The sequence below is a fragment of the Myotis davidii genome, unplaced genomic scaffold (assembly GCF_000327345.1).
Source record: "Myotis davidii unplaced genomic scaffold, ASM32734v1 scaffold394, whole genome shotgun sequence".
Classification (NCBI taxonomy): domain Eukaryota; kingdom Metazoa; phylum Chordata; class Mammalia; order Chiroptera; family Vespertilionidae; genus Myotis; species Myotis davidii.
Window position 1 is genome coordinate 566928 of NW_006287548.1, and position 13607 is coordinate 580534.

The 13607-nt window shown below is 38.5% G+C and overlaps 1 protein-coding gene and 1 long non-coding RNA gene across 2 annotated transcripts in view; one reads left to right on the plus strand and one right to left on the minus strand.

Moving 5' to 3' along the window:
• CD28 (CD28 molecule) overlaps positions 1 to 9674 on the plus strand; it is a 25575-nt gene extending 15901 nt beyond the window's left edge. Inside the window, exons 2-4 of the mRNA XM_006759407.2 lie at positions 2989 to 3345; positions 3601 to 3725; positions 9120 to 9674. Coding sequence (XP_006759470.2) covers positions 2989 to 3345; positions 3601 to 3725; positions 9120 to 9248 — 611 coding nt within the window. The 3' untranslated portion in view covers positions 9249 to 9674. The remainder of the gene's footprint in view (positions 1 to 2988; positions 3346 to 3600; positions 3726 to 9119) is intronic.
• Positions 1 to 12837, minus strand: part of LOC107182408 — a 14237-nt gene extending 1400 nt beyond the window's left edge. The window contains exons 1-2 of the long non-coding RNA XR_001513124.1: positions 11794 to 12837; positions 3624 to 3630 (exon numbers count right to left, since the gene is read on the minus strand). This is a non-coding gene — a long non-coding RNA (uncharacterized LOC107182408). The remainder of the gene's footprint in view (positions 1 to 3623; positions 3631 to 11793) is intronic.
• Between the last annotated feature and the right edge of the window lie 770 nt (positions 12838 to 13607).

The window sequence follows — 13607 nt, forward strand, 5'->3', positions numbered from 1 at the left end:
ACTGCTTCCTGTCTCCACACCTTTAGCTGATTTAGCTGAAGGAAAGACTTTGAAAAGCAAAGCACTAAATTCATCATCAAAACAACTTGTCAATTCAGTTATAGAAATGTCAGTCAAGGCAATTTTTTGACACCATAAGCAAATACAATAGATGGGTTGACAATGTTTCTCTTTTAACCTAGTAGGTCTGACCTAGGTAGACTCACAAGAGGGAAAATCAAAATGGGGAGACAAAGAAATGTGCCCCCAATACAAGAATAGTAGAAATCTTCAGAAAAAGAGCTAAATGAAATGAACAAGCAATTTATCAGATATAGAGTTCAAAAAAATGGCTATGAGGATGCTCAAGAAACTTGCTGATAACTTCAAGAAGAGATAGAAAGCATAAAAAGGACAGACAAACCATAAAAAGAGAACCAGCCAGAAATGAAGAATGCAAGATCTGAAATGAAGAACACACTAGACAGAATAAACAGTAAGTTGGATGAAGCCGGAGATAGAATCAGTAATATGGAAGAGAGCTAGCTGAAAATACACAATCAGAGCAACAAAAATGGAGGCTAAATAACATGTCACTAAACAATGAATGGATGAAAAATGATATCAAGGAAGATACCAAAAGATACCTCGAAACAAATGAGAATACAAGAATCCCAAAATCATTGGGACACATCAAAAGCAGTCCCAAGAGGGAAATTCATAGCATTGCAGGCCTACCTCAAGAAACAAGAAAAATCTCAAATAAACAATTTAACTTTAATTTAAAGGAATTAAAAAAAGAGCAATAAACAAAGCCCAAAGTGAGTAGAAGAAAGGGAATAATAGAGATCAGAGCAGAAATAAATGAAATAGAGGAAAGACAGAAAGAAAGGAAAAAGAAAGAAAGAAAGAAAGAACGAAAGAAAAGATCAATGGAATCAAGAGCTGGTTCTTTGAAAAGATAAAAAAGATTGATAAACATCTAACATGACTCATCAAGAAAAAAAGACAGAGGACCCAAATAAATAAAATAAGAAATGATAGAGAAGTAACAACTGACATCAAAGTAATACAAAGAGTGCTAAGAAAAGATTACAAACATCTACTAGTTTATGCCAACAAATTGGACAATCTGGATGAAATGGGTAAATTACACACACACACACACACACACCCCAATCTTCTAAAACTGAATCAGAAGGAATCAGAAAATCTGAATAGAAAGATTACAACTAATGAAATTGAAGTAGTCATCAAAAATCTCCCAACACATATAAGTCCTGGACTGGATGGCTTCACAGATGAATTTTACCAAACATTAGAAGAACACCTATCCTTCTCAAACTATTCCCAACAATTCAAGAGGAGGGAAAACTCCCAAGTTTATGTTATGGGGCCAGCAATCAGACAAAAAGAATAAAAGGTATCCAAATTGGAAAGGAAGAAGTAAAACTGTTATTATTTGCAGATGGCATGATATTGTATATAGAGAACCCTATAGATTCCATAAGGAAGGGAAAATACATTTACAGTATTTATCTAAAAACTCAGCATATAAACAGCATATAAGTGGACCTGCATAGTTCAAACCCATATTGTTCCAGGGTCAACTGTATCTTTTAAAACACCATTTTGAAAATACTAGAATGTTATTTTCCACTTTATGTATTACCAAGATCAGTTAAACTACAACTCTCTGAGAATCTTGCTTAGTTGAAAGTATCATGTCTGTAAAATTGAACTGAAAAGTTGCAGGAATTAATTGCTTTCAAAGATTTTCTTTTGTAAATTAACTATATTTCGACAAGCTATGCTAAGATAATGGCCATTAATATAATGACAATGAGACCACTTGATTTCTAAGTACTCACTCATGATAGTGCCACAAAATTATTTAATTCCAGCTTATATGTTTTTGCTAGTTTTTAAATTACAGATAATAATATTCTTAGGGTAAATGAATGTGCTCAATGAACCATCAGTCTTCAATCTTTTCATTTATGTTTATTTTAGATTTTCAAAATACAGCAGGTTCTACATTTTGAACACCTTGTTTTTTATATGCTTCAATTCATTCAGCTTTTGATTTGTATTTCCTTGAGATCCCTAGTTTTCAAACCTCTTCAGAGCAAGGACCACATGTTACATTTCTTTGTATACTGCTGTGAAAATAATAGGATCTCATTAAATAACCAATAAATGAAAGATGGTGATCTGGCTGTATCATCCGCAGCTAAGCTTAACAGCCATCTCATTAAATCCTTATCCAAAATGTGTGTCTCAACAATAAGTTTAGCTTCATTTATTACTCATTCAACAAATACTCCCTAAGAGCACTAAAAAGTACACATGTAAAAAATAAAAAAAGTTCAAGCTGTCTCGATAGGAAAATCCAACTTGTTTTTTTGTGTGGCTTTGTTTTGCTTGGCCTTTTTTTGTGTACTTAGAAGAAATCATTGGGCAGGTTCTGATTGGAAGAATCAACCCCAACAAGAAATGCCAGTATCTCCCTCCTTTACAGGAAGTTTGGGTTAGATATTTGTATTTCTGTTTACTGAGCCCTCCAGGAACTGTGTTTCTGTTACTAATTATTTGGATTCTGTTGTAATGGGCATTCAAATTCTTTCTGATCTGACTCTGAGAGCTGATATAAGAAAAAAGATGAGACTAGGATTCCTTTGCAGAAATTTTTAAAAAGGAGGACTGGTCAGGGAAACTGAGTAAGGTTGGAGAGAAACCCTAGATGGTTACCCAGTTTGATTTCCTTCTCCTGGCACCCACAGAGAGAAGGAGGAATTGAAGGGAGAGGAAGGGAAGACAAACAATGTTACTATACTCTGTAGCATCTATGTACTCCAGTAGTTTGCTTAATATGTCTTGTCTAGCTCAGGGCGTGACACCTTCCCAAGATGCATGTAGGAGATCTGTTTATTTTGTTAATTGCTTTACTTTGATTTCAGAAAAAAGTCTCTATATCCTGTTCTAAACAAATGATTTTTCCTCCTCCAGAAAACAAGATTTTGGTGAAGCAATCACCCATGCTTGTGGTGTACAACAATGCTGTCAACCTTAGCTGCAAGTATACCTTCAACCTCTTTTCAAAGGAGTTCCGGGCATCCCTTTATAAGGGAGCAGATAGTGCTGTGGAAGTCTGTGTTGTGAATGGCAACTACTCCCATCAGCTTCAGTTTCGCTCAAAAACAGGATTCCACTGTGATGGGAAATTGGGCAACGAAACAGTGACATTCTACCTCTGGAATTTGTTTGTTAACCAAACGGATATTTACTTCTGCAAAATAGAAGTCATGTATCCTCCTCCTTACATAGACAATGAGAAGAGCAATGGAACCATTATCCATGTGAAAGGTAACATGCAACTCTATGAATGTACCACTTTAAAGTAATGGTTTTCAACGGTAGCCTTGAAAACTAGGTCGTGATGAATAGTGGGATTGGATAAATCCCAAAGAGAATAGACCAAAGAGGAAGTCTACACATTCTAAGCTTGTGATATTATGCATATTTTGGTCCCTCTCACATTCTTCCATAATGTTCAGAAGGAAGGAAATGTACTCAAGTGCCACTCCCATGTCATTTAACGCACTCTATTCTATTTTTCAGAGAATCATCATTGTCCAGCTCACCGAACTCCTGAGTCTTCTAAGCCATTTTGGGCACTGGTGGTGGTTGTTGGAGTCTTGGCTTTGTATAGCTTGCTAGTAACAGTGGCTCTTTTTACTTACTGGGTAAGAGAAGCAGCACTGCTTTTATGTAAACTTTTCTGCCACATACGATCTGATCATATTCAAGAATGTTGCCTATGTAGTTTATTTTCTGTTTAACATGTGATATTTATTAGTTCCTTTTCCCTTGCGAGATTGAAGTAGGTTCTCTTTTAGCCTGTCCAACTTATTCTCGGATACAAATCTGATGGGCATTCTATTTTCCAGAAGGCACTGGTTTGGTGGCCAAACAGAATAAAAAGCTAAATGTTAAATAAGGGTGGGGTACCAAGGGCAGTTACTTTTTTTCCCTCCCCATTTGCAGTATCATTATGACATCCAAAATAGTTTTAATGTGTACATATGTATAAAAATCTAAGCAACTTGGGAATCTAGACAATTGAAATCAATAAAGAACTTTGGCTCAGGGTGAAAAAATCATGAGAAATTTGGCCATTGAAATTATGCATTCAAACCTAGCAAAGAAACTAGGTCTGTTTTTCTGAGTCATATTTTTATCTCCTCAGAAACAGTTGAATTTTGTGAGACCAACTATGGTACTGTCATTATGAAACTATAATGAGAATTAGACTTTTCTGAGCTCTCATCACTGACTTGGAGTTTACCAGTTTTTGCAAATTTCATGCCTAAACTTGGTGTATTTTTTTTTTTTTTTACCTACTTCAGCATTGAATTTTTTGCTGAGGTCTGAGGATATCATGATGATCATATCTACTGTTAAGAAGGGAACCTCCTTATCAAGGATCTTTCCCTTACTCGGGGACTTCCTGTTCTTATATACACATTATTCTTATATAGAATAATCATGTAATGATTTCATTTTGTCTTTGAAATGTTTTCTAAAAGTCATATGCATGTATGAGTCGTTCGCTCCTTCAACAAGAAATGTATGCTCCTCAAGGATAAAGGACTATTTCTCTTTATATTTGCCATCTATCTAGGATTAAGTACATTTAATACTTAGTGATGCTTAACCTCATAACCTCCATGGAAGCCAAATTAAGGACTTAAATAAACATGTCTGAAGTATAACCCCCATCTTCAAGGCATACTCCATTCATTTAACTAAACCATACATGGGTCAGAGATTTCTGGGAGCTATGCCATGTGTAGCCATTGTACTTACTACCTACAGTCTTGGTGTTGGGCCAAGTTGGGCAGCCATGGGTTCACAAATAATACCAATGATAGATACAACTTGGGCTGTTGTCAATCTCTTGTTGGTCTGTTTCCAAAGTTTACCTCTCAATTGTTCTCCACATATTTCTCTCATTTTAGAAGATTCTTGGGGTATTCTGAACATTGGTCATGCTGCCTGTTGCCCAATCTCTACCTTCTTCAGGGGAGGGAACAAAGTGGCTGCTTGTTCCTGGAAATCCTTTATACTAGATATCACCTTGAGAATGTGCCTGTCAGCCTTGCCTTCTTCAAGTGGCTTGAGCCTGATGGGGGCCTTTATGCAGTGGAATATTGACTAAGTTCTTCCTCAGATGTTAGCCGCGTCCCTTATCTTTCTGGATCCTTGTGTCTTCATCTAAGGTCCCTTCCAGCTTTGAACCACTGTGGTGTTGGCTAATGATTTAAGAATTTAGACTCTTAATTCTTGGTGTGCTTTTTTTTTCTGATCCCATCAGGAATCTCAATGTCTTCATTTAAAAGCCAGGTATAGTGGCTTTTTGGGTACCTTTCCAGGACAGGTGCTCCCCTCTAATATGCTGACCTAGGTCAATGTAATTTACTAGCTTTGCAGGAAGTAGTTTTGGGAACTGCTTTAACTTTCTGTGGCCAGAAGGGTACTGATTATTAACCAAAGGGACAAAATTAGCTTCTCGTTTTTAAGGAGTTTTTACAGTTTACTTTCAACTTGGAAACAACATGTCTACTATGGGTTTTTCTTTGGCAGTACCACCAATTCCCAGTGGGATTCATCTTGCTTTGTCTTAAAAAATTTATTTTTGTCTTATTCTGTCTTACAGGATCCCTATAAACTGGGAAAGTAAAGTGTTTTGTATATCTTATCATCTGTGGCCTCTTATAGTCAATTTGGTTACCCCGTAACATCTATCTATATTTCATAGAATAATACAGCATTTTCACCCTGGGCTCATCTTTTCTTGCAACTGTTACTGTTTAAGCAACTAGCACCTTGCTGAGCTAGGCAGCCAGGCCATTAGGGATCCTTAGAGTTTAGCCATTTCCTGGGTACTTTTTTGGGATCCCATTTTTGGCTGGTCTGCACTGTACCTTGGTATAAATTGCTGTTTTCCGGAACTTCCTGAGGGCTTGACGTGCTACTGTAGGCAGTTCTAGGCTGAGTGGGTTTTTGGGAGCAGCTGCAGATTCTATCTCAGTTCTTGACCTATTGCTGACATTTGAATAAATAAAGAGTTCCCTTTGGCCAGGCTGCCACAGACTAGCACCTGTTACTCTCACTCAATCCTCTATTTACCGAATTACCTTGTGTCATGCTGCTGCTCCTAGGAAACAAGTGGGTAAGGGCTGCAGGGAAGGGAAGGGCAAGGTAGGTGGGTCCTGAAATCATATGCCTTTAGCAGACATTGGATGGCGAAGGGTCAGAGAGGTGACCTAGTCACACAGATACATCAGGTGAGTACTCTGCAAACATATATGCAAATGCTAGATGCACATGGACACTGTGGGTTCTGTATAGTGTTTTCAGTCATGCATGTGTCATTTCCATCCTACTGTTGTTTAAAATTAGGGTGATAATGACTAAACCCACCATCTGATAACAGTGTGAGAGTAAGCATGGGAGTTATTGCAGCAGATCTTTCATAGTCTTTGTGTGAACCTGGAGAACCCAAAACCAAGACATCTTCATTGTTGGGCCTTCTCTACCAGCTATAGTTTTTTGGGGTGTCTGGAGACAAAGACTGTCATTTGGGAATCTGGCAAGGGGAGTCTTCAAGGTTGGAATAAGTACTAAAATACTTCCCAGGGCATCATCAGAGCCTTCTACACTTCCACATTGATTTGGGAGCAGACATTTTCATGTCCTTATTCCTATCCTGCTGTAACCCTGTGCCCAAGAAAACTCCTGCCTTTCTTTTATAGAAAGGATATAGAATCAAGCTGTTTGAAGAGCAGCTTCCCTCCTGCACTTGGTTTCCATGACTACCTCTCTGTGAACGAATCCTCCAATTATGTGTGTTTAATACTATCCTCTTCTTAGTTCCAGCTAGATAACCCATCCATCATCTCAAGTCCCAAATGACTAAAGCAGAATTTATAACCTCTTTCAAATATACTTTTCCTACTGCCTTGCCTAATGTCTATGGATGGAACACCATCCTTCTAAGTCACCCAGGCTCAAGTCCTCAGTCATTTTGGGTATGAACAAGAAGGAGGAGTCAAGCAGTCTCACAATACTCATGCTAATTTGATGATATGTTTTGTATCGATTGCTCCCTTTTCATGCCAGTTTCTTTTCATGACCAGATTCTAGATTAGAACATCTCAGTCTTGGAGCTATTAACATTTTTGGCTGAAAGATTCTTTGTCATTGGGGGCTGCCCTGTGCAATGTAGAATATTTAGCAGCATCTTTGGCCTTTACCCAGTAGATGCCAGTAGCATTCCTCCCAGGTGTGACAACCCAAAATGTCATCAGACATTGTCAAATGTCCTCTAGGACAGGGGATAAGGAGCTGGAGGTGGCAAGGCAAGAATGAGGCTTAGGAGTCTGGCTTGGGCAACTCTATATATGTAGTGTCACTCACTAAGATGAGAAATCCTCGGAGAGGACCTGAGTTTAGGGGAAGATCTTGGGTTTTTTGTTGTTGTTGTTTGTTTAATCCTCAACTGAGGCTATTTTTCAATTGACTTTTAGAGAGAGTGGAAGGGAGACGGAGAGACAGAGAGAACAATTTATGTGAGAGAAACACATTGATTGGTTGCCTCCTGCAAGCACCCTGACCAGGGCTGGGGAACATGCAACTGAGGTACATGCCCTTGACTGGAATCAAACCTGGGACCCTTCAGTCTGCAGGCCAATGCTCTATCCACTGAGCCAAACTGGCTCTTGTTTTAGATGTGTTGAGTTTAAAATGACTTTGAACTCTAGTCTAGAGATATAAATTTGGGTGACGAGGTGATAATTGAAGCTGTGAATGTTGATGAGATTGCCTAGGGAGAGTGAGAATGGAGTGAGTAGAGGAGAAGGCTTGGAACAAAGCTGTGAGTAACTCTAACACTGAATGGCTAGTTAGAAAAGGATGAGCTTGCAGAGGAGGCCAGAAAGCATGGTCAGAGAGGCAGTGTGAAAACCTGCCTCTCTGACCATGGTACCACCTCGTGGAAGGCAAAGTGGAAGAGTGGTTCAAAAGGGAGAGAATGATCAATAATAAAGAATGCTGCTGAGAGTTCAAGAAAATGAGGTCTGAAAACATGTTACGCATATATAGTAATGTGGAGGTCAGTGTTTTCCCAACCTTTCCTTAATACTTCCTCATGCCCCTTTGACAAGGAAGGTGTGAAATGCTCAGGTAGAAGTGTAAGGAAATAAGGCCAGAGCTGAAGTCATGCTTACTTATTTAAGCAGGAATTCATATCATTCATGTCCAACATTTCTACTTATGCATCAGGCCTATGTGCCAGGAAATAGGCATTTTTTTTTCCATAATAGAGAATTCTGAATCCAGAAATCTGGATGACTTTCTAATTTTAGAATTTTGAGGGTCTTTTTTTCAAATACATAAATTTTACCATCCTATTGATCCAGAGAAGATGCTCCTTAATCCAAACTTTGCTAAGATTTATGGAAGAATATCTCTTGCTCCAGGTTAAGTATCATCTTACTTTTCTCACCCCTCATAGAAATTCTTCCAGAGGGGGCTGGGCCTGAGGACCAGGAAATGTAAATACATATAAAGGAACAGAAATACAACTAGTTGCCTAGAACGATCTTCCCATTTGGAATCCACTGCTATAAATTTATGATTACTCCAATCTCTGAAGGCTGAAGGTCCTCTCTGGTTAATTATGGAAAAACAGCTTGTTAAGCAAATGATTAAAGTAAGAAGATTGCAGTGGGGATGCTTAACCTTTGGGAAAGAGGAAGGACCTTCAAGAGTATTTATATATCAACAGCAGATATGTAAATGAGATATACTTTTGAAATGTTAAATGACTCCTTTGAGAATAACAGGGGTGCATTTCTCTAAGATACCTTCCCTGATTCAGATTTTTCAAGTTAATTTAGAAGAGTCCAAAGTAGTTAGGTTTGATTCGTCATGATTCAAGTCCAAGGTGCTTAATGAATTCTGGTGTTCAGCTTCATGTGACAGTCTATGGTCTGAATAGTTGCCTCCAAAGTCTTAGAACTGACATCTCCCTCCATGTCTCTGGCCCTTCACAATGACACTTCTCTTTTCTGCAGATGAAGAGTAAGAGGAACAGGGTCCTTCAGAGCGACTACTTGAACATGACCCCCCGGAGGCTGGGGCCCACCCGCAGGCACTACCATCCCTATGCTCCATCAAGAGACTTCGCGGCCTACCGCTCCTGACATGGACCCCTATCCAGAAGCCAGCCGGCTGACACCTCTTCACCTGCTCAACACCACTGCTCTGGATAGGAAAGGACCGCCTCGTCTTCAGCCGGCCACCTCCGGCCCCTGTTGGGCCACAAATGACAATTTTTGTTGACCGACTTGATCAAATGACATCACTTTGAGAAGCTGAAATGAAGTTTAAAAATATTTGCATGGCAGACTAAGTCTTGTAGTGTCACGACCAAAATTCAAACTCCCTATATAGTTATTGACTTGATTGAGAGGCTAGGGTAGAGCATAAAAAGTGAGTGAATTCTGTTAGCCTTAAAATCTGCTTACAGTTTTACTCCTTTCTTACCCCTCTGCACGTGGCGGTCAAGTACAGTGTGAAATTGAAGGACTTTTTACTTTATTTTTCAATATGTTTTTATTGATTTTAGAGAGAGGAAGGGAGAGGGAGAGAGAGATAAAAACATCAATGATGAGAGAGAATCATTGATTGGCTGCCTCCCGCATACCCCCTAACTGGGGAGTAAGCCCACAACCTGAGCATGTGCCCTGACTGGGAATTGAACTGTGACCTCTGGTTTCTAGGTCGAGGATCCATCACTGAGCTACACTGTCTGAGCCTAAAACTTTTTAGATGGAGAAGAAAGGCTAGAAAATCATTCTTTTTGGTTAAATGGGGGTTTAGGGTGGGGATAGGTTAGAGTGGGAGGGGAGGATAGAGAGATTTAAACATTTTTAAAACACAAAAACACTGTCTTTCACTCATGAAATGAACCACTGAGTTCCTATTTAATGTTGTTTTCCTTTTAGTTTAGAAATATGTAGAAATGTGTAGTTTAGAAATATCTTTGATGATTTCTGGTCATATTTAGTCATTTTGACCAATGGAAGACCTTCAAAGCAATGCAAGTTAAACTGACTTGCTTTCCTTATTCCCTGTGATGGAAATTCAATGTAATTTTCACAATATGATTTAAAAAAAAATAAAGTAGTCTTTCCACACCAAGGAAGAAAATATTTGGAAATAAGGCCACTTGATGTCAAAATTATTTAAATACTATGAACATTCCAGTCAACTTCTCTAGGGGCTTCTCTGTTCCATATATTCCAGGTTTGCAGAGCTGGTCTCTTTATTGTCTGCATGGAGATCTGAAGTGGAATGCTGAACGCACATCCATAGGGACGTGATGATACTGTGAAAAAGGGATGTTAGCTTTCACTGGGGTGTGGGGGATGAGCCCCAGGAAACTTCTTCTGAAGAAAGGAGAATAGAAAGAAATGACGGGATTCTTGTCATGTGCTGCGGGACTGGCCGGTGGCAATTTTCCAGACGAGGGCAGGCAGAAGGAGCCCTCGTGAAAGCCTCTTTACAGGATCTTCAGTGCTTTAGGGCTCAGAGCTCCATAACAGTGTGGGTTCAGGTGCCAGTTTACCCTGGAGGTCCATCGACGTGGAGAAGTATTTTGGAGGATGTCTTTTGAGGGAGCATCAAAGTTCTCAAGATACCCTGTAAGGCCTGACCCTGGAATGACCATGGACATTTTTCTACCTCCAGTTTGGGTCACCTGGAGTATGTCTGGGGACATTAGAGAATGGCTCTACTGCTGCCTTTACAGTTGTTCAGTGCTTCAATTGATTCAGATGTTAGAGGAGTCTAGGTTTTAGAGGCAGAGAGACCTGGTTCAAGTGCCATTGCTAGTTGGCCTCAGGCGTGTTGCTATCTTTCTAAGACTCTGGTTCTTCAACTATAAGATGGAGATAATGATCACAAATGTCAGTCCCTATAGTGTAATTTCCTTGAGGACATGGTCCTAGTTCAGGGATGGCAAACCTATGACATGCATGTCAGAGGTGACATGCAAACTCATTGTTTTGGTTGATTTTTCTTTGTTAAATGGCATTTAAATATATAAAATAAATATCAAAAATATAAGTCTTTGTTTTACTATGGTTGCAAAGATCAAAAAATTTCTATAGGTGACACGGCACCAGAGATAAGTTAGGGTTTCTCAAAATGCTGACACGCCGAGCTCAAAAGGTTCGCCATTACTGCCCTAGTTTGTCTTTTTCTCTACTTGTTCCTGGCACTTAGTACCATGCCTGGCATATAATTTTAGCTATTATTATTATTGCCATAGAGATAACTTATGTGTAAAAATTAAACTGGGCAATGACCTTAGAAGGGAGAGAATATTATAACAAATTTAAACCCATTATCCAGGAATGAGGTGCTATAAAATTTGAGAGCCTCTTAACTCCCACAATTATCCTGTTTCAGATTATTTTGGCTCGTAATGAAAAAAATGTACAGGGTTCCACCTCTCACTTTTATGTATAGAAAGAGGCTTCTTTAGTTTTTTTGTGTTGTGGGGAGAGATAAGAATATTATGATTCCAGACAGAAAATATTGTATTTTAGTTGATTTTTAAGTGGGCTCCTTTTCCATTAATTTAATTGATCTAAAGAAGGCCAAACCCAGCAGTCTTTGAGTGACCAAGAACAGTTGAATTTAAGTTGGCAGCTATCTCCCATGGCCAGTCTCTTGGCACACAGAGATCTGCAATCTAAGTTATCAGACTGGATTTGAAGATGACAGAGCTGTAGAATTTGTGGAAAGGGCAATGGCAAAACATAAATAAATAAAAAATAAAAATGGAAAGATTTGATCTTTGGCAATACCCAGTTTTATTTTCTGATGGGAAAAACAGGTTTACTAAAGATGAATCACACTTTAGATTTTTCTTACTCACTTTGAACAGAACCAAAGTAGAAGTGTTAACAGGGAAGTCCTTTTTCACTATTAGTGTGAACCAAGAAATGGTTGAAAAACAGTGGTTGGAGCCATGCATTTACGGTTTCAGATATGGTACTCATGAAGAAAACAATGTCCTTTGCTGCTTTTATTCTAAAAGTTTTATACTTGGTATTTCTATAAGTTTTTTTTTTATTATGAGCTTCTTTATTTTGGGCTGAGTATGCCAAATTAAAGAGGCCAAGTGTACATTATGTTCTGTGTATTCAGTGATAAAATTACTGAACTATCACGCGCCTGCTTTTTAATTTGTGCTGTAGTGTTGACGTTCAGAGCAGAGATGCTTCACTTTTGGCAACAAAACTAGAGAAAACTTCCTATGTTTTTTAAAATGTGGGCTCAATCCTTTTCATAAATCTTTAATTTTAGCCTTTTTTTAAAAAAAAATCCAGACTTTCAAATATTTTCACTTCAAGCAAGGTATACTTCTACCTTGGCTTCAGTTACAGTTTCTCATCAAAACAATAGTTTACATCTCTGTGAAGTGAATCTCTCTTCTCTAGGTAAATGAATACTTTCTGACAGATTGCTCCTCAATAGCAGACGTGTTCCCTCTTTAGAGCCTTAACCATATTTTTTTTTTCCTTCTAGAATGTTCTTCTCTAGTTATCTACCTGGCTTGTTCCCCCATTTCTTTCAGGTCCCTGCTCAGGCATCACCTTCTGTCCTAGTGAATTTCCCCCAAACTCTACCTGCTTTCCTTGCTTGTTTTTTCACCCCCACCATCTCTTACACTAGATTTTTTACTTATTTATTGTTTGTTTCTCCAAACTAGAATGCAAATTCCATGAGGGATGGAACTTTGCTTTGTTTGTTGCCATGTCCCCAGTGCCTGGCATGCAATAAGCATTTATTGACTGACTGAATGATTCTCACACACCCTAATGAATTAATGGGTAATCTAAATGTACCAATCACACTCTGAGATGGAGAGAAGCAGTTCTGTTTTCCACTTTCCTATTAATAAGTTCAAAGATCCAGTTGTTTTAGTGAAATAGGAGGTAAAATATGTACAATTAAACATGGCAAAAGAAAACTTGATGGATATAAGGTTAATTTATATTTTAGAAATTTATGTGCAGTGACTAAAAACAAGACTGTTAGAATCATCTTAAAAAGCCATGCTAAATAAGCCACAGTCAAGAGTTAAGTTGATTTCCCATTGAAGTCCCCAAATCTCCTCTTCATGGAGTGTTGACAACGTTTTAAACATGCCTTTCGCCTAAGACTTCTAAAAACGTTGCCTTTGTAGTTAAAATCCTGTACTACTACCGAACTGCTGCTCTTTTCTATGGAGTGATTTTTGTCTCAACAAATTCTATAAATGCCTTGCCTGGCTGTGATTCAAAAAGAGCTCAAAGATGGGAAAGCTCGGGACAGACAATTTCAGCTGCTTCATCTGCCATGCTCATGTCATAACGGAACACTCTAATGGCTTGCAATAGTTTAAAAATAAAAGAAAAACAACAAACAAAATTGTGGCTCTTGGAACAAGTTGAACATTCAAATCAGACATGTTAATCATTACACACACACACACACACACACACACA